Source organism: Myxocyprinus asiaticus, chromosome 37, assembly GCF_019703515.2.
Source record: "Myxocyprinus asiaticus isolate MX2 ecotype Aquarium Trade chromosome 37, UBuf_Myxa_2, whole genome shotgun sequence".
Taxonomy (NCBI): Eukaryota; Metazoa; Chordata; class Actinopteri; order Cypriniformes; family Catostomidae; genus Myxocyprinus; species Myxocyprinus asiaticus.
The window spans coordinates 38,913,877-38,939,664 of NC_059380.1; the positions used below are offsets into that span (position 1 = coordinate 38,913,877).

Below are 25,788 nucleotides of genomic sequence, written 5' to 3' on the forward strand. Positions count from 1 at the left end.
AATTTGGTTGCTTAGGAGACCTGGCTGGAGTCACTCAGCACGCCCTGGATTCGAACTCGTGACTCCAGGGGTGGTAGTCAGCGTCAATACTCGCTGAGCTACCCAGGCCCCCAGATTTAGTTTTTAAGTGTAATCTGGGGTAAAGAAGCATAATTTATTATACTAGTGTAGTCAGATTTTACTGTTGATTTGAAATAAGTTCTTTGATCATAATCTTGACCAACTGTTTTGGAGATTTCGGTCTTTCCCCATTCAAGTAGAAAGGAGATGCACATGTATGCCTCTTGTTTACATAGAAAATTAGCTGCCCGGGAGCATTCCAAAGATGGGAGATGAGTGAACATATTTGCTAAAAAGACTTTGATCTAGCTTTGTGAAGCGCAAGAATGCATTTGGACTGAACGGCCCTTTATCAAGTAATTCTGTTATATTCGTTTTGCTGAATCTAGCTTGTTTTGCACAAGAAAGCGTTCGGACTGAACGGCTCCTTCAGACATGCACACACACACATACACGTGCCTTCGGAGTTTTACGAAAACACTGTCACTCAATGCTGAGGTCAGGAAGAGGTCTCTTATGATGCGTTCACTTCGTGTCGGAATTACTGTAATTACGAGATGACAACTCTGAGGTTCTACTCCTGAAGTTATTTGTTTTAAATGACAACACTCATAATGGCAAAACGGCTTTGTTGTTGATAACAGCAAAATTTTTATCATTACAAGAATTCATGAATTCACCTCTATTTTGTTGCAAAATGTTAAAGAACAAAGAAAGCGCTCCAGGTAACAATAGCTAAATCAAATGGCATATCAAACCGAAATATCGGTTCACTACCTTTAACTTTTAAGGCCGCTGCCATATTTTGATGATGTCACGACTGTCAAGTTGGAGCTTTCATAGAATTCCAAGTTTATAATTCTTGTTCTTCACAGACATGAACATCGGAATCTCGTAATTGTGGTAATTCCAACCAAGTCTCATAGAATGAATGTTACTAAAAATTTTAGCAAACTGACTTTTATCTGGTTTTATGTGGCGAATTCTGCATTTCAGCGCAGTTTCATAGTGAAATGAACAGACGCGTTACAACAACTGTATGCTTTATACACCTTCACACAAATCACGACTACAATGGCTGAATCACTAATTTTAGCTATGTTACTCACACACTGCTATGTTATGATATCGAAATACTATTACGCATCATTTGAAATATGATACAATTTAACGCTTGTACAGTATTACAGACCCACCTACATTTATACACTTATTTCAATGTGATAAACATGCATGGTAGCTTATTACACTTTTTTGATTCTGAAGTCCACGGGTCAAGCCCAGCCGAACATGTGAGCTGACACGTGAGACAAAATTGCGAGGTGCCGTGGTTGCTTCAGGAAATGTGCTTTCATTTCTCATTTTCTTTTTGGACATTATCAGTTAAGTTTAGGTGTTGGTTAAGGGTAAGGATTTCTGTTTTGTTCACCTCTCATTTGATTTTAGATCACTTTGTGTAGGTTCAAGTTTTTGGTTCAGGAGGTACTGTATGTTTTACTTATTGAAGCCTCCATCTGATATTCACCTTAAAACCTCGTCTGATTATGACACAATTTCGCTCACTTTTGGCGCCCCCCGCTGGAAATTTCACTGGGAAACTGCAGTGAAGTGTATAATAAGGCACGTAAATTCATTTTTGAATTTTTTTTGCCATGGTCACGTAATGTCAGTGAGACCAGGCTGGGTAATTCTGACATGATTTGAATGCACCATAAGATCTGGCAAAAACCTATTTCTAGATAGGTAATTTTTTAATTATCATTCTGACCCTATTACCTTTTGAACTTTCTCATGGCATTTCATTTTAGGCACACCCTGGCAACTTGCTTAAGATAATCCAGAGAGAGGAAAATTCCTGCCTTCAGGCACTGTTCTGCGTCCCTCGTGGATCTTTTCATTCCTGTTAGTGTAATGAATCTTGTCAGCCATCCAGGCTTACAGCAGAGGAACCGCGTTAATAGAGCTGTGTGTGTCGCAACTCTGCTGTACTCATTCATCACTGTGCTGTGGCTGGTGCCCAATCTGGAGCTGTTCTTTTCGTTTTAATGATAATTGAACAAATTGCATCATAATTTATACACATAATTTATATAATTTATTTAAACTTTCCATACAAATTGAAATTCAGTAGTGCAATAAATACCTTTTAGATAGAACTAGACAACACATAATTGATGTTTGCTTTTTTGTGCAGAACCTATCACAGATCGAGCAATAATGCACATTTCATATAATCATTTTTGTTGCTCTGGAAGAAGTGAGACTTTTAGTGTGCAACAGTTTGGTTCTGGAAGTAAAAATCCCATTCTTTTTCTCCATTTGCGAATTAATTTTTAACGTTAACTTAGAAAACCTTCAATACAGACATACCGTGTGCTCTGAGGTTGTTAATTAATGGTATATTATTCTGTTGAAGCATCAGTCCGTGTTGCTTCAATTTCATTTAAAAAAAAATTGGCTAAATAGCCCAATTCCTGGTGAAGAACATCACTACCCATGATCCTGCAGAGAATGATATACCAATCAGAGAATCGCAGAAAACAAAGTGTGCAAAAAGAGTTCTGCAGTGACCATCCACTTTCATGAGTGATGCAATCGAGTCTTCCCACACTCTTAATCTGCTTATATATTTGTAGATATCTGAATATTTTGCAGTAAATTTGGAGTGTATTGTTTCTATACTTATAAACAACAATGTTAATAATTCAATTATGTCATTTATGGCGCTGTGAAAAAGTATTTGCCCCCGATCCTATTTCTTCTGTTTTTGTGTATATCTCATACTAAATTGTTTCAAAAATGCAAACAAAATAAAAATAAAAAAAAGCAAAAAAAAAAGCAATCTAAGTAAACACAAAATACAGTTTTTAAATGATAATGTTATTTATTGAAGCAAAAAAGTTATCCAATACCAACTGGGCCTGTGTAAAAAAGTATTTGCCCCCTTTGTTACTAAATCCCCAAATCTACTGTATGAAACTGCATTCATAATGGGGTTCAGCTGAACTAGACACTTCAGTAAGCCTGATTACTTCCAGCCCTGTTCAATCAAATCAACACCTAAATATAATTTTTTCAGCAGCATGAAGTTGGCCAAAAGGTCTCACCCAGTAGCACACTATGCTAAGGTTGAACGAAATTCCAGAAATAATGAAGAAAAAGGTGATTGAAATAATTCAGTCTGGGAAGGGTTACAAAGCTATTTCAAAGGCTCTGGGACTCAAAAGAACCACAGTTATCTCCAAATGGAGAAAACTTGGCACAGTAGTGAACCTTCCCAAAAGTGGCCAACCAAAATTCCTCCAAGAGCACGTGCACAACTCGTCTGGGAAGTCACAAAAAAAGCCAAGAACAACATTCAAGGAATTGCAGGCCTCTCTCGCATCAATAAAGGTCACTGTTCATGACTCCACTATCAGAAAGACACTGGCCAAAAATGGCATCCATGGAAGTGTGGCGAGGCGAAAACCACTGCCAGCCCAGAAGAACATTTAAGGCTCGTCTGAATTTGGCCAAAATACACTTTGATGGAACCGTTTGCAAGACAAGGGTCCCGTTACATCTGGTGTAAATCAAACACAGAATTCCACAAAAAGAACATCATACCTACGGTCAAGCATGTTGGTGATAGTGGGATGGTGTGGGGATGCTTTGCTGCTTCAGGGCGACTTGCGATAATTGAGGGAAACGTGAATTCTGCTCTCTACCAGAAAATCCTAAGGGAGAATGTCCGGTCATCAGTCCGTGAGTTGAAGCTCAAGGACAACTGGATTATGCAGCAAAACAATGATCCAAAGCATAGGAGTAAGTCCACCTCTGAATTGCTCAAAAGAAGCTAAATTAAAATTTTAATATTGTCAAAGTCCTGACTTGAACCCGATTGAGATGCTTTGGCAGGACCTTAAACGAGCAGTTCATGGTTGAAAACCCTCCAATGTGTCTGAACTAAAGCAGTTCTACAAAGAAGAGTTGGCCAAAATTCCACCACAGCGTTGTGAAAGACTGATCTCCAGTTATCGGAAGCATTTGATTGCAGTTGTTGCTGCTAAAGGTGGCACAACCAGCTATTAAGTTTAAGGGGGCAGTTAGTTTTTCACATGGGTGATATAGGTGTTGGATAACTTTTTTTGCTTCTATAAAAAAAAAAAAAAAAAAAAATGAAAACTGTATTTTGTGTTTACTCAGGTTGCCTTTGTTTTATGTTATATCTTGTTTGAAGATCTAAAACAATTTAGTATACAGAATGCACGAATATATGTGTACGTGTGGTTATTATGGAAACGTGTGATAATTTATGCATTTCGTGCTACTTAATACTCTGAAAATAGCATGAAGTGGAGTGTGAAGATGCTGGAAAGACCATAAATGTCTTCGCATCAAGCTTGTTTAGAGGTCCGTTCATCTTTGCTCACAGTTGGGCTGCATTTTAACTAGATGAGTCTCGATCTTAACTGTGTGCTTGAAGGAACTGTTACAGGTTTATTCTGTGCTGCTCAAGCTCATAAATACAAAATATCTCTTCAACACTGAAATGAGACTGACCTAAATTTGCATGAGTGGAGAATTTGAGATGTTTGCAGATCTGACGTTCAGATGTTCAAACAGTTCGGCCTGCGTGGGTCATTTCAGGCCTTCAGAATAACAATTAAGTTCAGTTTAACAGTACATCTGATATATTTCTCACTCTTTCTCTCTCTTTTCCTTCACAGTGTGGCTTCAGCTCTACATTCTGAAACACCAGACCACTATGAGCGTCTCACCTCCGTCTCAAGCTCGGTGGATTTCGAACAGCGAGATAACGTAAGCCACATGTCATTCATCTGCGCATTATCTCAAATCAAGCTTAAAATTTACTTTTCATACTGGTTCAGTGAAAGACATTTAATTAAATAAACTTTGATATTGTTGTCAGATTTTATTTCTGATTTGAAATATGTTTTTGAAATGTAATCTTGAGAAATGGCTACCAAGATGGCTACTGAGTTGCCGATTGGAAAGTCGCTACGCAAAACAAGCCTGTGAGCTTCTATCATCTATTTCAGAAAAAGCAGTTCCTGATCCATCTCATGGGCTCGTTCGCTCCCCCTGTATTCCATTGATTTTTCCATGGAACACTGACTGCACGTCAATGTTATATAAGCTCCGAGAGGAGCAGCCTTTATACAGGGACAAAACTTCCTCCATTTCAGTTTAAATCACACTGGTAAGGGGGCCTGGGTAGCTCAGCGAGTACTGACGCTGACTACCACCCCTGGAGTCGCAGGTTCGAATCCAGGGTGTGCTGAGTGACTCCAGCCAGGTCTCCTAAGCAACCAAATTGGCCCGGTTGCTAGGGAAGGTAGAGTCACATGGGGTAACCTCCTCTTGGTCGTGATTAGTGGTTCTCGCTCTCAATAGGGCACGTGGTAAGTTGTGCATGGATCGTGGAGAGTAGCATGAGCCACCACATGCTGGGAGTCTCCGCGGTGTCATGCACAACAAGCCACGTGATAAGATGCGTGGATTGATGGTCTCAGAAATGGATTCAACGGACTTGTCCTCCGCCACCCAGATTGAGGAGAGTAACCGCGCCACCATGAGGACCTAATAAGTAGTGGGAATTGGGCATTCCAAATTGGGGAGAAAGGGGGATAAAACATGTTTTAATATTAAATCACACTGGTGATGAAGCAGCATTTCTTGTACTCATTTTTTGTCTTCCACTGTTCTTGAATGTCCCGCCAAAGCTTTAAGAGAAACTGACTCAACAAATCCTCAAAATAAACTCTCTCTCTCTTCTCCCATACTGAAAGGTCGGGATGTCTTAAAGCGATTTAGTGGTAAATGTGTGATTAGCCCGCTAACAGACTGCACCTGAGGAGAAACCCATTTCCTTTGTGCAGAAAGGGGTTGTTCGCCCAAAAAAGAAAATTCAAAGAAAAGTTATTAAAGGTCACCCCAGGTTTTAACTATTGCTTTAATGTGTTTTAGCATAGTCGTTTTTTTTTTTTTTTTTTTTTTTTTTTTGGATCAAGGCTGGGAATTCTCTCCTCCTAAGGCAGTTTTCCAGGCCTCTTAAGAGATCATTTCTGAGCTCCATAATCTCCTGGCCATCTTCATCTGCATTCACCTCTAATCCTGGCAGAGAAATCATCCTCTCACTCTCATGAACAACAGACCTGGATGAAATTTAAGTGATGAGAGCTATAAGCTCAGTAAATCCCAATACAAATTCAGTAATACTGTATGTCTGTTTATTATTGTGTTATCTTCATTATATGTGTATTAGAGAGACTGTAAGTGTGTGCGTGTGTGTGCGTGTGTGCATCTTGCATTCACTTTTTTTTTTTTTTTTTGTCTCTGCAGGGCTTCTGTTCCTGGTTAACTGCTATATTCAGAATAAAGTAAGTGACTCTTTGGCTTTAAACAGTTGGATGTTCATATTAATACCACAGAACAGCAGAATTCACAGAGATGGACCTATACTTTATACTCCAAACCCCATAGTGTATTCTCCATACTATATTCTCCCTACTTTATAATCTATACTCCACAGTCTCTGTTCTCTATAGTCCACATACTTTACTCCATACTGTATACTCTATAGTCCATAATCTATACACCAAAATGTATACTTTATACTACGTACTGTATACTCCATACTTTTTGCTCCATACTCATTACTCCATAGTCCACACGCTATACCCCATGCTTTGTGCTCCATACTTCATACTGTACACTCCATAGTCCATATTACACTCCATAATCTTCGTAATCCATTCTTTATACTATACTCAACACTGTATAATCCACACTATACTCTAGTATGTACTCTATATTCTTTAAACTTCATACTCTATAATCTGGGCTCTGTATAATCTGTACTCTGTACAGTATAGTTTGGACTCTGTATTCTGTACTCCATACTATGCACCTCATACTGTATACTCTCTACTCCACAGTGTATAATTCATACTCTATGCTCCATACGGTATACTCTAGATTCCATACTGTGTATGGAATGGAATCCATGCTCTTTACGTTATAATACATACTGTATATTGTATACTCCATACTGTATGCTCCAAACTCAGAACTCTATAGTCCCCACTCTACTGTATACTCCATACTCTTTGCTCCGTACTTCATTCTATGTACTCCATTGTCCATAGTATATTCTCTGTATTCCCTACTCTGCACTCTGTTCTCATTTCACCAGTGTATATATACTTCTTATTCTTTATCTACTCAAAACTCTATAATCCACACAATATTCTAGTCCGTGCTCTATACTCCATACTTTATACTCTGCACTTCATGTGCTATAATCTGCACTCTGTACTCTATACTGTATAGTTCATGCTCTATATTTCGTATTGCATACTCTGCACCCCATTTTCTATCATCTTTATTCTGTACTCAGTACTCAATCCATTTTCTATTCTTCATACTGTCTTCAAATTGTCTCCTCCATACCCTATAATTCACACTCTATAGTCCATACTCTATGCTCTGTATTCCATACTCCAAAATTTGTATTTTATACTCTCTTCTCTATGGTCCATACTTTATATGCCATACTGGATATTCCATACTGTATACTCTGTGTTACTTTTTTACCCCACACTAAATGTATGACTCTGTTTCATTCTTTAAACGCCATACTCCATAATCCACATTCTGCATCTCACATGTACTCTGTGCTCCACACACAATACTCTGTTCTCCATACTACATACTCTATACTGTGTACTTCATACTCTGTATCTCTTTCTAGCAAGTTTGAAGGGCACTGATGCTGATTTCGGTAGCACCTACTCCCTTGGTTATCTTTATTATGGCTAACATGATGCTCTTCCTCTGCAGAGATGAGGAGATCAGGGAGAAATGCGGTGAAGACGCCGTTCACTATCTCTCATTCCAGCGCCACATCATAGGCCTGCTGGTGGTAGTGGGTGTGCTGTCGGTGGGCATTGTTCTGCCTGTCAACTTCTCGGGTGACCTGCTTGGTGAGTCTTGGGGTCAGAGGTCAGGGGTCAACTGTGTGACTTTAGTCTTTAGAGCAAGAGTAAATTTGCAATTTTACATTTGTACTTTAACTTTTACTGTAAAGACTATCAGTAGAAGAGTTGAAGGTCCGTTTTTTTAGAGATATTCCATCATGTTTCACTGTAATTGGAACACCTAGATGCATTGAAAGTTCTCTCTTTTTGCCCTGTAAAAGAAGACCTCTCGTCCAATATTAGAAGCAGCACTAACAGTAGCGTTAGAGTCTGTGGCGTCCGTGATGCGCTCTCTGCCCTCTAGCTTGGTCGCCTATTGATTATTATCAGTGTGGGTTAATCCATAGCGCACTGCTCGCATAATGAGATTGAACTTTTATCTCTGGTTCGGGTAATTGGATGCTTGTTACAGAAAAACATAGGGAATGAGTGAGCGTTTGAGGGGAAATGCAGGGAAATTAGTGAAAAGTGGTAAACTGAAAGAAGTAGCTTTTGAAGGAGTGTCCTTCACTGAGACAAAAACATTGTGGAAAGAGACAAAGAGAGAGTTGCTATGTCCAGTTTACTCTTGTGTTGCTAAATAAGTACAGTTCAAGCACTTATCCAAATATTTTTTAGATGTATGACTGTTAAGTCTTGTTTTTATCTCAAGTGTTATTATGTGAAGCCTTATATGTGCACTGATGCCAGACTTATCGTTCAAGAATAATCATACCTTTTGGTTTGCATCCATTAGTTTCCAAATAAATAGAGAAAATAATCAGATTAGATGAACATCCTTTTATTTAAAAAGCAATCAATTTGTCATTATTACATGGTTATTTATTATACATTATTGGTTTGAATTATACAGTATCTGCTCTCATTAAAAAGTGATAAACCTTTACCATAATATAAATGCATTCATACTGATTTATTTTGGTCACACCGCCCAACCCTATATCTGTTTCTCTACTGTATTTTCTTCTATAAAATAAAATTTTAGGGATGCACCGCTATAACATTTTTGGCCAATACCGATCTTAAAAAAAAAAAAAACGTAGGCCGATACCAATACAGATACCAATGTTTTGCCACACACTTTTTGTCATCAGATCACATTTTACTTGGGATTTATGCTTTAAAATATACAAAGAGGTACAAAAGCTTTTTTTTTTTTTTTTTACTGTTCTAACAATAAATCATCTATTGAACATGGATTGGATCTGTTGAACACATGACAGGCCAAATTGTTAAAGTGAGCCAACAATGAAAGATAACTAGATCATAAATATATTTTTTTTAAATATACAAAAATAACTTAAAATGAAACATGATCATTGATAAGGGGAAAAAAAAGGTTATTTTGTACTTCTAAACATTTTTTTCACTTCTGTTTTTGCAATTTAAAAGACATTTTACACTTTAGTACTGTATATGATAAAACATTACAAATTCATACTATGTTGGGCAATTCCACGGAAATGGCAACCACATCATGGAAAAATAAAAAGTTTTAACTATTGATTTAACACATTAATGCGATTAATTAAATAAAAAAATAACCCATTAAAAATTTGTATGCAATTAATCGTGCCTCCTGACGTGTGCATAAATTCACTAAGACATTTTTGTTATTGAAAGAAATGGACCCTTCTTGACCATTTTTTTAAATTTATTTTCTCCCCCTTTTCTCCCCTTTTTCTCCCAAATTTGGAATGCCCAATTCCCAATGCGCTGTAAGTCCTCGTGGTGGCGTAGTGACTCGCCTCAATCTTGGTGGCGAAGGACGAATCTCAGTTGCCTCCACGTCTGAGACCGTCAATCCACACATCTTATCACGTGGCTTGTTGAGCGCGCTACCGCGGAGACGTAGCACGTGTGGAGGCTTCACGCTATTCTCCATGGCATCTACGCACAACTCGCCACGCGCCCCACTGAGAGCGAGAACCACATTATGGCAACCATGAGGAGGTTACCCCATGTGACTCTACCCTCTCTAGCAACCGGGCCAAATGGTTGCTTAGGAGACCTGGCTGGAGTCACTCAGCATGCCCTGGACTCGAACTCGCGACTCCAAGGGTGGTAGTCAGCGTATTCACTCGCTGAGTTACCCAGGCCCCCCTTCTTGACCATTTTAATCGCCATAGTTTTTTGCCGATACCAATAGTTCCAAAAAGCAACTATCGGAACCGATTAATCGGTAAAAATATTATAACGTCTACCTCTGCTATATGCTATTCAAAAACCTAATTTGGTGAATGCTTACATGTAGTGCATTTTAACGGAGCTAAATCTCAGTCACTGTTTATAGACTAATGCATGATTAATAATACGAGACATTATAGAAAAGGACACATTATAGAAAGGACGCATATGAGGCATAAACATTATTGAACGTTTATTGATTGAGTTCATGTTGATTCGGAGAGACACTGCCTATAGAGAAGGAAAAAAGTTTTAATAATACATGAATATCAGACATTTATGACAAGTGATTGCTGATGATCAACTGTTAATGAAATACATTATGAAATGTTTTTTTAACACATTCATTATATCGATTTTAAAATTCCAACATCTTCGTTATCAGTATCAGCAAAATCCAACATCGGTCAACCTCTTATCCAGTTATGTTTTTATATTTAAATCGCTTTTAAAACTACTAATAAAATGGATCATCTCTCTTTTTTATCAGAAAACAATGCATACAGCTTTGGACGCACAACAATCGCAAACCTGAATTCTGGGTAAGATATTTTATTCCTCATGTTTGTTTTGTTATAGAATCCTCCCCATATACAGTACAGAAAGTGGCTGCATTAATCAAGGGATAATGATGTATTTTAAATATTCCATGTCAAATAAACATGCCTTTTTCTATTTGTACATCAGGAATAACCTCTTGTGGCTGCACACGTCATTTGCCTTCATGTACCTGCTCCTCACCGTCTACAGCATGCGACGCCACACGTCCAAGATGCACTACAAAGAAGATGATCTGGTATATGCACTGTATCATTTCTACAGCTCTTCAGATCCACATTGCTCATAAATGCGACTTTGCCATCTAGTCTTTGTAGCTATCACTTTAAAGCGATAAATTATCCGAAAATGTTGATGACAGAATTGAAATTTTTGGCTGAAATATCCCTTTTCTGTGTCGGAGGAAAAAGATGTATAATGTACAAGCATCCCATCTCAAGGCTTCTTGTGACGTCCACAGCACATTCTCCAGCATTGCATACAGTGATGCTTATGAAATATGCATGAAGTCTGTCTATACTGATGACCTAAATTTCTGTGCCAGGAGTTTAACCTTGATTACAGGCTCTGTACCACACTGCAACGTCTTTGCATACATAACATCAATAACAAGTTTTTTTCTGTTTCCCCAGGTAAAACGCACTTTGTTTATCAATGGCATTTCTAAGTATGCAGAAGAGAGCCATATAAAACAGCACTTTGAGTAAGATATCTCCTTTTTATTTCACCATGCATGCAAAATTAAACAGATTTTTAAAAGATATCCGAAGTGGGTCACTAGAATAGCTGCTGTCTCTAAATCATGAAATACTTAAGTGAAAAATTAAAATCACATGCATCAGTGAGCATCACGGATGTGTATGTTCTGGGTCCCTGGAGCTCGTATACTAGAACTGAATTCTGTGAGCGTCTGCGGTAATTGTCTAAATCAGTGTTTTAAATTCGAGTCATGCGGCTGTTGCTGCCAAAAATGACTGTGATGAGGCGCTGGGGAGCAACTATGAATAGACTGAAGTGTCTAATGACATTTTACCTGAGAGAAGCTTGTTTCATACACCAAAAATCCGGAATATATTCAATTTTAAGCCAATAATTTACTGTATTGACTAAAGCTGAAGTGAGAAATTTCTGTGCCACTAGTGTCACCAAATGCAATTGCAAAAATAAATACTGTTTTCAAACCAGTTCCAGAGAACTTCTCAATTTTCCATTTGTTGTACAAACAGATAGCCCTGTTCCAAATTCATGCTATAAAGATTGGATATGAGAAATAATTTTAACATTGAAAAAATTACACACACCAGCTTAAACCTTCATGCTCAAATCTTATTTGCTCTATTTCTGAATGGCTAATGTTTATTATTAAATTAACAATTATAATGTTTTTTTTAGTTGTGTTATAATCACATTCTTATGTTTTCTGAGTGTGTGATGTCAATTTGCTAATTTCTATCTCGCAGGCAGGCTTACGAGAACTGCATTGTATTGGAGGCGCGTGTTTGTTACAATGTGGCCAAACTAATGGCGCTCAACGCAGAGAGGTAAAAATGAATGTTTTTTTTTTTTAGCTTTTATCTGTATTATTTTACATATAAGTGTGTGTGTGTGTGTGTGTGTGTGTGTGTGTGTATGTGTATATTTAAAAGGGTTTTCACATTTCTCAGTCACCACAAAAGTTAGTCAGAGCACATATTTTTACCTTCTCACCTTCTGAACAGAAATTGCACTTGACTTAGGAGGTAACTATAGCAACAGTAAGTTGCTTGTGATGATACCTCGAAAAAAAAATATTCTGTCATTATCACTTTTACTGTAGATTTTCAAATCACAAGTACTGTATATCACAAAAAAACATTAGTTAGGGATGCACAGATATGAAATTTCTGGGCTGATACTGATAACCGATAATTCAAAGCTCATTGTGGCCGATACCAATAATTTTGTGTTTTTAAACTGGAGCTGCCAGCTAATTAATTAAAAACTACTCACTTGAAATGAAATGGGTGTCATTTAAAATCTTGGTATATGGTCTGTTTATCTTTCATAAGGTAATAAGTGAAAACACAGAAGTGCTAGTAACATATACAGTGTATAACAAATTAACAGAAATAAGGATAACAGCATATTGTTACTTAAAGCAGATGATAATGATTAAAACGAGCCCCAAGACAACGTAACATGCTGCAAGCAGTCAGAGATTCTCCGCCTAAACCATATCAAAATAGTCTGTGCAATAGTAATATTTAGATTTTCCCAGTTATTGTCCAATAAGATATCGGCCACCGATATATATTGTGCACCCCTAACATTAGTGTTTTGTTTAAATTACTGCTAAGATAGTACAGTCAGCCAAACGTCAGCTAGGAGTAGCAAAAGGCAATTCGGGTTGCACGAGATGCACCTCGACATGAAATTTACCTATAGAAATTCCTTTAAGTCAGCTCTCCTGAATGATACTGTATAATTTGCACACCACAAAGGGCTGAATTTTATTTTTAAGGTTCAGAGATGGGCCAGTGGCGGCCATTTTGAATGTATCGTTGCCCACCGATCTGAGCTCTCTGAAGCCTTATTGATCCATTAAACAGGCTATTGGTTCTGCTCTCTGAGAGCAAAGTCCATTGATCTGTAGAGCTTAAGTGTGTGGGGGTTCAGGTTTTACCTGCATTGTGGGGAGCAGTCAACGGTCCCCACTAGGAAAATGGCTTGATAAACATACTAAATAATGTCTTGATGAAAATGCAAAGAGGTTTGTGTATGGGTTAGGTTCAGGGGTGGGGGTAGGGTTAAAGAATCAAAAAGATCAGTTCAAAAATAATAGAAATCAATGGAAAGTCCCCACCATGATAGAAAAACTAACATATGTGTGTCCTAAAGGAAAAAGACTGAACGCAGCATGAAGTTTTTCACGGATCTAATGGCTAAAGAACACATGCCCACCATGATCAACCCAAAGCCCTGCGGTCACCTGTGCTGCTGTGCCATTACAGGATGTGAAGAGGTATGAACATAACAAAAACTACGATACTCATAGTGCCACCGGTTGAGGCATTGTAGTGGTGCTGCGTTCCATTCAAAGTTAGATGTGGGATATTTCAGATTTCTTTTGTCCAAATTGCAAAAGATATAAAATATAAAAATGAAAATGCTAGTATTTGTTTTGCAGGTGTACAGTTGTCAATATAATAATATAATAGTGTTTTACGGAAAACATTTGCTACAGATTGACATATACCAAATTGTCACATTAGAATGATTTCTCAAGGATTAGGTCATACAGTATTTTCTTGGTAGATTGGAGAAATAACTGCTGAAAATGGGACTTTACCATCATGGGCAAAAATTGAATTTTTGAAATGAATAAAAATATAAAACAGCTTTTTTTTTTTTTTTTTTTTAAACCATAATAATAATTTACTACATTGCTTATGTTTTTGTTTTGTATTTTGTGATTAATTTAATGCATCCTTGGTGAACAGAAGCATCAATTGACCCTTTGCTAAGCCCCTTTAAAGGTGTTTCTGACCAATCCTTTCTTAGCACCTGTTGCCGTGCACCATTTCTCTGACCAGCGTTTGCCTTTTTCCAATCAGAATCTATGGAAGTTATGTGTGTTTGGGTAGTTTTAAGCTGAAGTTTATTAGAAATTATCAAAAAAAAAATGTAATAGTGACACGAGGTAACCAGAGAGGATACATGCAGTGTTTTTTAAATCTTTAAATACATTTCTTTTAAATAAAATTAATGCATTTGCTCCAATGTAAATTAAAGCTAATAACTGGCCGTTAATTCGTTTATGTATTGATTCAGGTCATAGTAGATGGGATAGTAAATAAAGAGTTCACAGCATCATAGTTAGTGTGTTATGAGTGAGAAACGGTAACCAAGGGTGGCGGAGCTTAGCAAAGGGTCAATTTCTTTCAACAACAGATCTTTTTTAATGATTCCAAAATGTTGGAAAGGTTGTGTGCAGTGTGTGTGGTATGCAATGTATATGTACAGTAAATCTAATATTTTATATAATTAGAATATATATTATTATTTAGTATAATAAATATATATATATATATATATATATATATATATATATATATATATATATATATATATATATATATATATATAGTTGTATTTTATAATAATTAGACGTATTTAATACAATAAATGATCAATAATTTATTATTTACATGTTATGCTTCGATTTGGAAAATTTCCATTGCAAAGTTTCCCTTAAAGGATATATTATTGTTACATTAAACTACATTTTTAAACATGAGTTAAATGAAAATGTTTAAATTGGTCAATATATTTGTTAAATTTATTATTTTTTATTTTTCAACTAAACTATTAATAATTTATTCCTTTTTCATGTTTTTTTTTTTTTTTGGCGCTATTTGTCCTCCATACAGACAATCATTCTAACATTGTGATTTAAGCCATACATTTTTCAGTAAATTCATTGCATTTAGTGTTTTGCGAGTGTCAATTTTATAATTTGCATAAAATCATTTGTGGTGTTTGTGAAAATGGTTCCAAGGATCTGAAAGCACTTCTAGGAGGAAGTAATTAAATGGCAGGTTTGTTTTTGGCACTCTTAGTCCTCCATACAGACTATCATTCTTACATTGTGATTTAAACTATATACTTGCCAGTGAATCACTGTATTTGGTATTTTGTGAGTGTTAGTTTTATCATTTGTATAGAATTATTTGTGGTATGTGTTAAAATCATTCCGAGGATCTGAAAGCTCTTCAGGGAGGAAGTAATTAAACGGCAGGTTTCAGAGCGGTTATTTCTCATGATGTGTGGTTGTCTGCTGTGGTTTGTAGTTGAGGTAAGTCTGTTAACTGTTGCAGGAGGAGGCTGTGAGTTATTACACTAAACTGGAGGCCAAACTGAAAGAGGAATACAGAAAGGAAAAAGAGAAAGTGAACACTAAACCGCTGGGCATGGCATTCGTCACCTTTCAGAATGAAGCCATGACTGCAATGTGAGTATAAGACATGTGACCTCTGTTCATGATGGGACATGAGCTCTGATCCAAAACCTATTAAGTTTACTGTCAACATAGGCAGCAGCCTTCTTAGGCAGCATCCTAACTAAAATGGACATTGATAATATATATATATATATATCAACACTATAATCTTGTTTCTAAACCTCATCTGCCATTGGATTAATTTTGAATGCCTTAAAATGCTGCCTAGGTATTCAGGAACTACGTTTTGGAACCAATATACTCCCTATTTGTCAATGTGTTCTTTTTTTATTCTTCATTAATTAGAGTGATTGTGTGGCATGACAATTTACTTGAAAAGCATTGTAGTGGTCTGTAATAATGGATTTCTATTTCTCTCTCTGTGTAGCATACTGAAGGATTTTAACGCGTGTCAGTGTCAGGGATGTAACTGTCGTCAGGAGCCACGTTCATCTCAGTTCAGTGATAGTCTTCACATCTATAACTGGAGCGTCAGCTATGCACCAGACCCCCAAAACGTGCGCTGGTGAGGAAATCTGGCTGTCTGTTGATCATTCTGTCATTGTTTGTTTGATCTATGTTTCATTTTTTTTTATCTACTGTTCGTTCGTTCGATCTTTCATTCATTCTATCTACCATCTATCTGTCTGTTGTTCATTCTTTCGTTCTAATCGTTGTGCATTCGTTCGATCTACCGTTCGTTAGATACAGCATATCTATCATTCTTCTGTCTGTTGATCTTTCTATCTATTGTATGCTCGTTCTATCTTTTTTGTTTAATCTATTGTTCATTTGTTCTATTGTTTGTTCGATCTATCTACTGTATGTCTGTCTGTTGTTCACTCTATCTAACTTTTATTCATTCAATGTTCTGTTTGTTTGTTCTATCTATTGTTCTTTCATTCATTCGATCTATTTACCGGTTGTCTGTCTGTTGTTAATTCTATTATTCGATCTTTCATTCATTCCATGTACCATTCGTTCTACCATTTGTTTGTTTTATTTTTCGTTTTAATTGTTCGTTAGTTCTATCTATTGTTTGTTCATTCGTTTGTTCTATCTAATGTTCGTTAATTCGTTTGTTCTACTGTATGTATCTATTGTTCATTCGTTAATCATCGTTTGTTCATTCTTTTTATCATTTGTTCGTTCTACCTATTGTTTTTTTTTCACACCATTTATCATTCATTCTACCATTTTTTTGTTTTGTTCGTTTGTTCTATATAACTTTCATTCATTTGTTTGTTCTATATATCTATTGTTGATTCATTCTATGTATCGTTTGCTCTTTCTATCTATCTTTCGTTTGTTCGTTCTATTTATTGTTTGTTCGTTCTGTCTATCATTTGTTTATTCCATTTATCATTCGTTTTACCATTTTTTTTGTTCTAGCATTCGTTCTATCGTTTGTTCGTTCTATCTGTCGTTCGTTCGATCAATCGATCTAACCTCTGTTTGTCTGTCTGTCAGACTGCTATTCATTCTATTATTCAATCTTTAATTCGTTCCATGTACCACTCGATCTACCGTTTGTTTGTTTTGTTTGTTCTACCTTTTTGTTCGATCGATCGTTCGTTCATTCATTTGTTCTATCTTTTGTTTGTTATAACTGTGGTTCATTTTATCTATCGTTTGGTTCTATAGTTTGTTCTATATATCTTTCGTTCATTTGTTCTATACCTCTTTCAATTGTTCGTCATTCTATCTATTGTTTTTTCGTTCCATCTATCATTCGTTCATTCTACCATTTGTTCATTGTAGCGTTTGTTCATTCTACCTCTATATATGGTTCATTCTATCTGTCTTTCTTGACTCATTTAATTAAAAATGCAAAATAACAGTACTTTATTCCTGACTACAGTTTAAAATGTTTATCATTGTATACTGTTTCGTTACATACTTTGTACAGTGTTTATTGTTGTATACTGTTACTGTCTATTTAAAGGTGCACTATGGAACTTTGTGCTCTCTAGCGACATCTGTGGTTGTAACTTAAAATTGCAAGCAATTTGCGGAAGAACACTTTATGTGAGTTGTGTTTCAGCAATGCTCTTCTGAGTCTCGTGATTTGAGCTACCTGTGATCATGACTCGGAGATATTCAAAGCCAGAGTAATTTGTTCTATTTTCATGTTGATATGTTATTCTATTAAACGTTTAAAATCAAAATATGACTTGCTTTAATAAAGAGAAACAACGCTAGTATTTACATATTTTTAATAAATTAATTTAACACTTATAGTGCTTTTCTGACACTACACTCGGAGCTTTTACATAGAGAACAGGGTGCTCTCCTCAATCACCACCAGTTACCAGTATATTTTAATATGATTATTCAAGAGTTGTATCTACTATTAATGTTTGTATTGTATACACTTATTAATTTAAGAAGTGAAACTCGTGATATGGCTTATATGAGTTCAATGGAAGACTTTATTATTTTAGATTATATTGTACAGCCTCAGTTGATAATGCAAGTAAAACTGTAATACTACAATAGTACGTCTATGCAATGCAAACAATAATACTAAACTAAAAACATTAAATGAGGATTTAATAATGGTGGGGATAAAATATACTTTATTAAACATGAAAATAATATGCAGAAATATGTAATTTAAAAATTAAAATAATAATTTTAAACAACTTGAGATGATTATACATTTCATGGGGAACTTTTAAACAGACTTTTAAATGGACAATCTGCTAAAAGGACAATAAGCAATGTTATAAAATACTCAAAAGTCATGAATATTAGTAAACTTGTTACAGTAACTTCACTGGACAATGTAGATACGTGATCGGTTAACACACGAGTATTTTTCGATTCAAATGAGCATGACAAGCAATATAAGCTTCAACAACCCTACCAGACAACATATCCAAGCCTTATAACAAGTAAAGAACTTTGCCAAACTTTTAAGAGATAAACATCCATCCAGACTGCAGTGATGCTCTCCTGAACTTTGTGACAGTGACTCACAGAACTGAACAGCGTAGTTTCCCCACCCGGAACATGTGACATCCGGTACTTCTTTTCTGTGTTTACGGAAATGATGTAAGGACGAATGACATAAGCCTGCGATATCACGCCAAATCCGACCCGACAGCTCAAAAAAAAAATGTTTTGTAGGCTTACTATAGTGACTCGTGGTAAGGTAAGGACATTGTTTTGAACACTGTTTCTTAATGTACATTATACTGTATACTAGTAAACAGTATTCTTTTTTCCATTCCAAACATAGCCACTCTCTCTGCCTCTCTCTCTTTCTCTGTCAGCTGTTCCTTTGCCTACTTCATTATCTTGAGGAATTACCCATGAGCAGTCGATATCTTATTAAGCTAAGAGATTTCGCACTTTCTGCTGAGTGTGTGCGTGTCTCTTTCACTGTACATTACAGACACATCTCAGTGTTTGAATTAAATGCTTTTTTTATCACACTGTATGTTTGCTGAAGTTATTTTTGTTTAACTGTGAGCACAGGGAGCATCTGTCTTTGGGAGGAGTTTCCTGGTGGCTTCGCTGCTTCATCATTAACTGCATCCTCTTCATCCTGCTCTTCTTCCTCACCACCCCAGCCATCATCATCTCCACCATGGACAAGTTCAACGTCACTAAACCAGTGGAGTACCTTAACGTAAGACTGACATCTGCTCTGAGACACTTGTGTGAATTATCAGTTTCAGCCAGAATCGAGGATTCCAAAATGTAGTGTAATAAGACATGATACCCCCCAACCTAGAATGGATGTGTAAGTATGAAATCTAGAGGTCGACCGATATATATCGGTTTTGCTGATAAACTGGTGCCGATAGCTACTTTTGGAACTATCAGTTATCGGTAGAAATTAACGACAATAGTTCACAGATTTTCTTTTTCTCCATGGGCAGCGTTGAAGTGGAATATAAACAATAACTGACATCTCATGGTGATTTGCTGTGTCTTAATGTGTCTTAAGTCTTTATTGACAATATTCATCCACATATACGTATATCCTCACTTTAATGCACATTTTGTTGTTTTGATTAGATGATCATTAAGTGTTCTAATTTGAAGCGTGGGCATGCACAGAAAAATGCAAGTATATGGAAACGTGCCCTGTCAGTACATACATCGCATCTACAAATGATCATATCTGGAGAATAATAATCAAAGAAGTCATCTGGTTATTATTTAAGCTATAAACTTCATATGGCGAATGCTTACACGTAGTGCATTGTACTTTATAGTGTTTTATTTTAAAATGTTGTAGATGATTGTAAGAGTGCATGTTTTGTTTCTCTTATTTGTTTGTGTGGGTCTGGGAGTGCAGACATTTCAAAATAAGAGTCCCTTGTGTATTTCTATTATTTTTATTGTTAAAAGCCTGCGTTATGCACCAAATCTTTTTTTAAATGTTTTTTTTTTTTATGGTTATTATTGGGATTTTGGTTGCTTAATATACTGAATTTGAGATTTTATTCAATTTGGACTTTTGTAGTCTCTGCCTATCACAAGAAGGAAACACTAAGAAATTTTTTTCCCCTTTTTTTTAATTCTAAAAAAAAATCAGCTTTTTCCACTACCTTAGTTGGTTAAAATTCAATATCGGTCAACCTCTAATGAACTCTTAAAACACTTAATGCACTTGCAGTTAACACATGATTATGTATGTATTTTCAGAACCCCATAGTCACCCAGTTTTTCCCCACTCTGCTGCTGTGGGCATTTTCTGCCCTGTTGCCCACCATCGTCTACTATTCTGCCTTTTTTGAAGCCCACTGGACCAGGTACTGACCCAGCAAAAAAAAACCTATCAGAATCAAATAACTGCTCTAAAAAGTCATGAGGCTGCTAAACCGATTGTAATGCTTTGCAGTTTGATGCGTTTTACAGTACTTATGACACTTCTACTGTAGATTCTCTAACAACTGAGATTACTGATTTTTCTGGATGTGTGTGTGTGTGTGTGTGTGTGTATTTGTAAGGTCGGGGGAGAACCGGACCACCATGCACAAGTGTTACACGTTCCTCATCTTCATGGTGCTCTTGCTTCCCTCTTTGGGCCTCAGCAGGTACTCGTGTGCCTCCATTTCAGACAAATGGTCAACATTTTGGCATGATAACTGATCTTTCTTGTGTTGAATCTTTCTTTGTAACCACTGAGGGCCTATTTTGGGTAGCTGCCTCAAGCTGTCTCTGATAAATTCCGTCAGTGATGCTGCAGTTGGTGTACGCAAAAGCAAGCATCACTTTTACTATTGCTCGTATTTGGGGTTAGGGTTAGCGCCACCCACATTTTCCCCAGAATATGTCAGAATCTAGTTTGTTGTTTTTGCCTGTGCTTTTAAATGATGCCTGTTTTATGTAAAGATAATATTAATATGTAATATGATTCTGACATTATCATAAAGATTCAATCAAAATGGAAAGTTCCATAATGCTAAAATACTTGTCTGTGTCTTAGTCTGGATGTGTTCTTCCGATGGCTGTTCGACAAGAAATTCCTGGCCGATGCCACAGTCAGATTTGAGTAAGTCAACATTTTTCTTAAAATGCTTAACCCTTATGCATTGTTCAGTACAGGCTATCACTTGTTTTGTTTGGGGTCAGATTTGACCTGAAATCATAATCATGATTAAGAACACTAACTTCATTAATGTAGAAACACTACATTTGTTCATATTTGGGAGGATTTTATGGTATTTAGACCTTTTATTTACCATAGGTATTTTTTTTACCTTTAAATTACTAAATTACACCATTCATTTTCATATAAAACAAGAACATTTTATGTTACTATTACTTCAGTGAAGATCCACATTTCTCAAGTTCATTCATGAAGAAAATATGAACGTGTCATGCATGGGGGCAGATTGCTGCCATCTGCTGAAAAAATAAACAAACATAAAAATGACATGAAATCGCATGACAATCATAACCAGTATATGGCTGCAGAGATCCCACAGTGGAAGGCTCAGCTGAGTTTTTCAGAATTAGCCTTTGTTCTATGTGTGTGTGCATGGGCGCGTGCCCTCACGCTCAGAATTGTCTCACCCTTTCATTTCTGTGTGTGTGCTCTGCATTGTGGCTGATTTATTGATTTTATTTGACAAATTCAATAAAATGTGCTATGTTTTATAGTCTCACCCGTTAATTTTCTGTGGTGTGTCAAATTTGACCCCGAACACGTTGACCCCATTTACACCTGGTATTGAGATGTGTTTTGGTGATCCTATCACATGTGGTCAGCGCTAAAAAAACAGGTCTAAACATTGCATTTGAAGTGTAAATGCTTATCCGTCCTGATGCATCCCGGACAGCAGCTAAACACCACCCCTCACCTCTCAAGCAACTGCTGCACTAAAACAAGAGTTAAACTTTGCCTGTTACGAGCGGATTTAAAAGGAAACAACTGTCCGCTCTGAAATGTAAAAAACTGAATGCATACAAAAGCATGAGAACTTCACGGATCTTGTTCAGTGTGTTTGATATCAACATAGATTAGAAGCATGAACATCTGAAACTCCTTTAATACTTTCATTAGGTTTTATTTGCGCTTTCTTTGTCTTTTCTGACTTTTTTGCGGTTTATTATCATTCAGTATCACACTGACAAAGTGATTGATGTGTGTCGTCATGAATTAGAGACCATACCCTCAAAATACGATCACGAGTGACCAGGTGCAAACACTGATGTGTCTCATCGGACCACATATGATCGGATCACACGAAACTCATCTTAATACCAGGTATAAACAGGGTAGATGAGTGTCACTTTTTTTGTCACACCACCACATTACCTTATTCCATCCAGTCCAATTTTTTTGTGTGTTTAGCTGGCAAATGTAGGAAAAGTAACCAAGCCTCATACCTCTTAGATGAAAGAAACCATTTTTATTAAAGATACAAAATTCAAATAGGTCAAAAATGACCTGAACAATAAAAAAGGGTTAAAAGAACAATGCACCCAAAAATCTGAATTCTGTCTTTATTTACTATCCTAATGTTGTTCTAAACCAGTACTACATATATATTTATATCTTCTGTTAAACACAAAAACAGAAATTAATGATACAACTTTTTCACCAGGAGCTGTTAAGCTCCAAAAGTTGCAAAAAAAGGTACCATTAAAGTAGTCCACATGACTTATGCGCTATATTCCAAGTCTTCTAAAGCCATACAATAGATTTGTGTACAGAACAGTCCGAAATTGAAACTATTATTCACTGAAAATCTTTCCCCTTTGCTACAGCTCTCAAATCTCAAATGTATTTCTGCATATTCAAACTTGCCGAGGCACACTAGCACCAGTGGCGTTTGCTGTCAAAGATGTCAAATCTGACGTGACTTGACACGCCAAGTTTGAATATGTGCAAAGTGTTAGTTAAGGTCAGAATTTTCATTTTTGCTATCGTTTCAAGCTCCTGTTTGCCAATTGTTGCAGTACATTTGCACATATTTACAGTTGGGTTTTATGAAATGTGAACATATTTAATTGTTAATAAATAATGTTGGTTATTTCAGGTGTGTCTTCCTTCCTGATAATGGAGCATTTTTTGTGAATTACGTCATTGCGTCTGCATTCATCGGAAACGCAATGGACCTGCTGCGGATTCCAGGTCTCCTCATGTACATGATCCGACTGTGTCTGGCACGCTCGGCCGCAGAGAGACGCAACGTGAAGCGGGTACAAAGAGACACACACACTCTGACCTTTTAAATTATTTACATTATCTTGATCCTTCTTTTATGCTGTTAGTATGCTGATGAATCTCATAAAGCCCGTCCTTGATTGCCATCGTTCAATCAAAAGACAAAAATACTTTGTGTTAAGAAAATTAAGGCAATTTGTAGAAACATAAAAAAACAAAAAATAATAAAAAAATAAAAAAAAAAATATATATATATATATATATTTTCTGCATTTCTTGACAATTAAGAACACCCCCCACCCCATTAATATAATGGAAAAAAATAAAAAACATTCTCATTACTGTTATGCAGGTTTGTAATTCTCATCATTCTCAATAAAAAGTTCTCACCCTTATGCCATCCAAAATGTGTATGACTTTCTTTCTTCTGCTGAATGCAAATGAGGATTTTTAGAAGAATATCTCGGCTCTGTAGGTCCATACAATGCAAGTGAATGGTGACCAGAACTTTCAGGCTCCAAAAAGCACATAAATGCAGCATAAAAGTAATCCATATGACTCCAGTGGTTTAATCCATGTCTTCTGAAGCGATATGATGAAAAAACGATGTGGGTGAGAAACAGATCAATATTTAAGTCCGTTTTTTTCCCCTAAATCTCCACTTTCACTTCTACATTCTTCTTTTGTTTTTTGGCGATTCGCATTTTCCGTGCATATCGCCACCTACTTGTCAGGGCTGGTCAAAAGTGGAGATTTAAAGTAAAATAGGACTTCAATATTGATCTGTTTCTCACCTACACCAATCGCATCTCTTTTGAAGACATGGATTAAACCAAATGGAGTTGCATGGATTACTTTTATGTGCTTTTTAGAGCTTTGAAGTTCTGATCACCATTCACTTGCATTATATGGACCTACAGAGCTGAGATATTCTTGTAAAAATCGTCATTTGTGTTCAGCAGAAGAAAGTCATACACATCTGGGATGGCATGAGGGTGAGTAAATGATGAGAGAATTTTCATTGGTGAACTATCCCTTTAGATTGAAATCAGCATAAAGGCAGTACAGCAATTACTTCTATGATGTATTTATGTTTTACAATTTAAATAATAAATCATTGTTGTCTTTTGAATAACAATAATGAGAACTGGGTGGAACTGTGCTTAATTGTCAAGAAAATAATGCAAGAATGCAAAAATCTGAATAGTTCTTAAAGTGGGCTTTATTTTCTTTAATAATAATTCTTTAATAAAAATATAACATTTATTTCCATCTTTTAACTTTGGGAGTGAAATATAACATTGACATGTTCTTGACAGGTTTCGAGAGATTCACCCACAAATAGGCCTTATTTTGTTACCTGACTGTTATATAAGTCTACGTGTGTTTGTGAAATCTATACTGCATTATGTGTGTGTCTGCAGCATCAAGCTTTTGAGTTTCAATTCGGAGCTGCCTACGCCTGGATGATGTGCGTTTTCACTGTCGTTATGACGTACAGCATCACCTGCCCAATCATTGTTCCATTTGGTGAGTCAGACAGTGTGAATGACAATGAAAAAGCCTAATTTGGAAGTAAAAGTGTGTCTAGAGCGCCCCCCATGCAGTTTCTAACAATGGCAAAAGCATGCTGCAGCGACAGAGAGCACCTGCCCACGCGTCGTGTTAGTGTGAGATTGTGTGTGGGTGTTAGAATAAATATAAACTGCCTGCTTGCATATCTCAGGCGCTCCAACAAGAAAACAGGGTGGGGAAAATTGACCTTATACTTATTGTGCACAAATCATCAGTCCAAAGGGAAAAAAAAATTGTCTGTGGCAACGTTTTAGAATTGCATAACATTAAATTAATAGTTCACACAAAATAGAAAATTCTCTCATCATTTACTCACCCTCATGCCATCCCAGATGTGTGACTTTCTTTCTTCAGCAGAACGCAAATAAAGATTTTTAGAAGAATATTTCAGCTCTGTAGGTCCATATAATGCAAGTGAATGGTGGCCAGAACTTTGAAGCTCCAAAAGTACATAAAGGCAGCATAAAAGTAATCCTTAAGACTGCAGTGGTTTAATCCATGTTTTCAGAAGTGATATGATGGGTGTGGGTGAGAAACATGTACATTATTGAGTCCTTTCTTACTATAAATGATCCTCCCTGCCCAGTAGGTGGCGATATGCATGAAGAATGCAAATCACCAAAAAACAAAAGAAGAATGTGGAAGTGAAAGTGGTGATTGATAGTAAAAAAGGACTTAAATATTCATCAGTTTCTCACCCACACCTATCATCTTCTGAAGACATGGATTAAACCACTGGAGTCTTATGGATTACTTTTATGCTGCCTTTATATGCTTTTTTTTCGCTTCAAAGTTCTGGCCACCATTCACTTGCA

General features: G+C 36.4%; 1 protein-coding gene across 6 annotated transcripts in view; it reads left to right on the forward strand.

The window, feature by feature from the left end:
* The window catches only part of LOC127427857 (CSC1-like protein 2), a 75,046-nt gene that overhangs the window by 38,619 nt on the left and 10,639 nt on the right, over nucleotides 1–25,788 (forward strand). For all 6 annotated transcript variants that reach the window (XM_051675712.1, XM_051675713.1, XM_051675711.1 and 3 more), the window contains 16 exons: nucleotides 4,770–4,860; nucleotides 6,406–6,443; nucleotides 7,906–8,048; nucleotides 10,720–10,771; nucleotides 10,917–11,025; nucleotides 11,420–11,490; nucleotides 12,248–12,328; nucleotides 13,665–13,788; nucleotides 15,644–15,777; nucleotides 16,154–16,291; nucleotides 19,249–19,402; nucleotides 20,428–20,534; nucleotides 20,733–20,819; nucleotides 21,212–21,277; nucleotides 23,271–23,433; nucleotides 24,823–24,928. In XM_051675712.1, coding sequence (XP_051531672.1) covers nucleotides 4,770–4,860; nucleotides 6,406–6,443; nucleotides 7,906–8,048; nucleotides 10,720–10,771; nucleotides 10,917–11,025; nucleotides 11,420–11,490; nucleotides 12,248–12,328; nucleotides 13,665–13,788; nucleotides 15,644–15,777; nucleotides 16,154–16,291; nucleotides 19,249–19,402; nucleotides 20,428–20,534; nucleotides 20,733–20,819; nucleotides 21,212–21,277; nucleotides 23,271–23,433; nucleotides 24,823–24,928 — 1,664 coding nt within the window. The remainder of the gene's footprint in view (nucleotides 1–4,769; nucleotides 4,861–6,405; nucleotides 6,444–7,905; nucleotides 8,049–10,719; nucleotides 10,772–10,916; nucleotides 11,026–11,419; nucleotides 11,491–12,247; nucleotides 12,329–13,664; nucleotides 13,789–15,643; nucleotides 15,778–16,153; nucleotides 16,292–19,248; nucleotides 19,403–20,427; nucleotides 20,535–20,732; nucleotides 20,820–21,211; nucleotides 21,278–23,270; nucleotides 23,434–24,822; nucleotides 24,929–25,788) is intronic.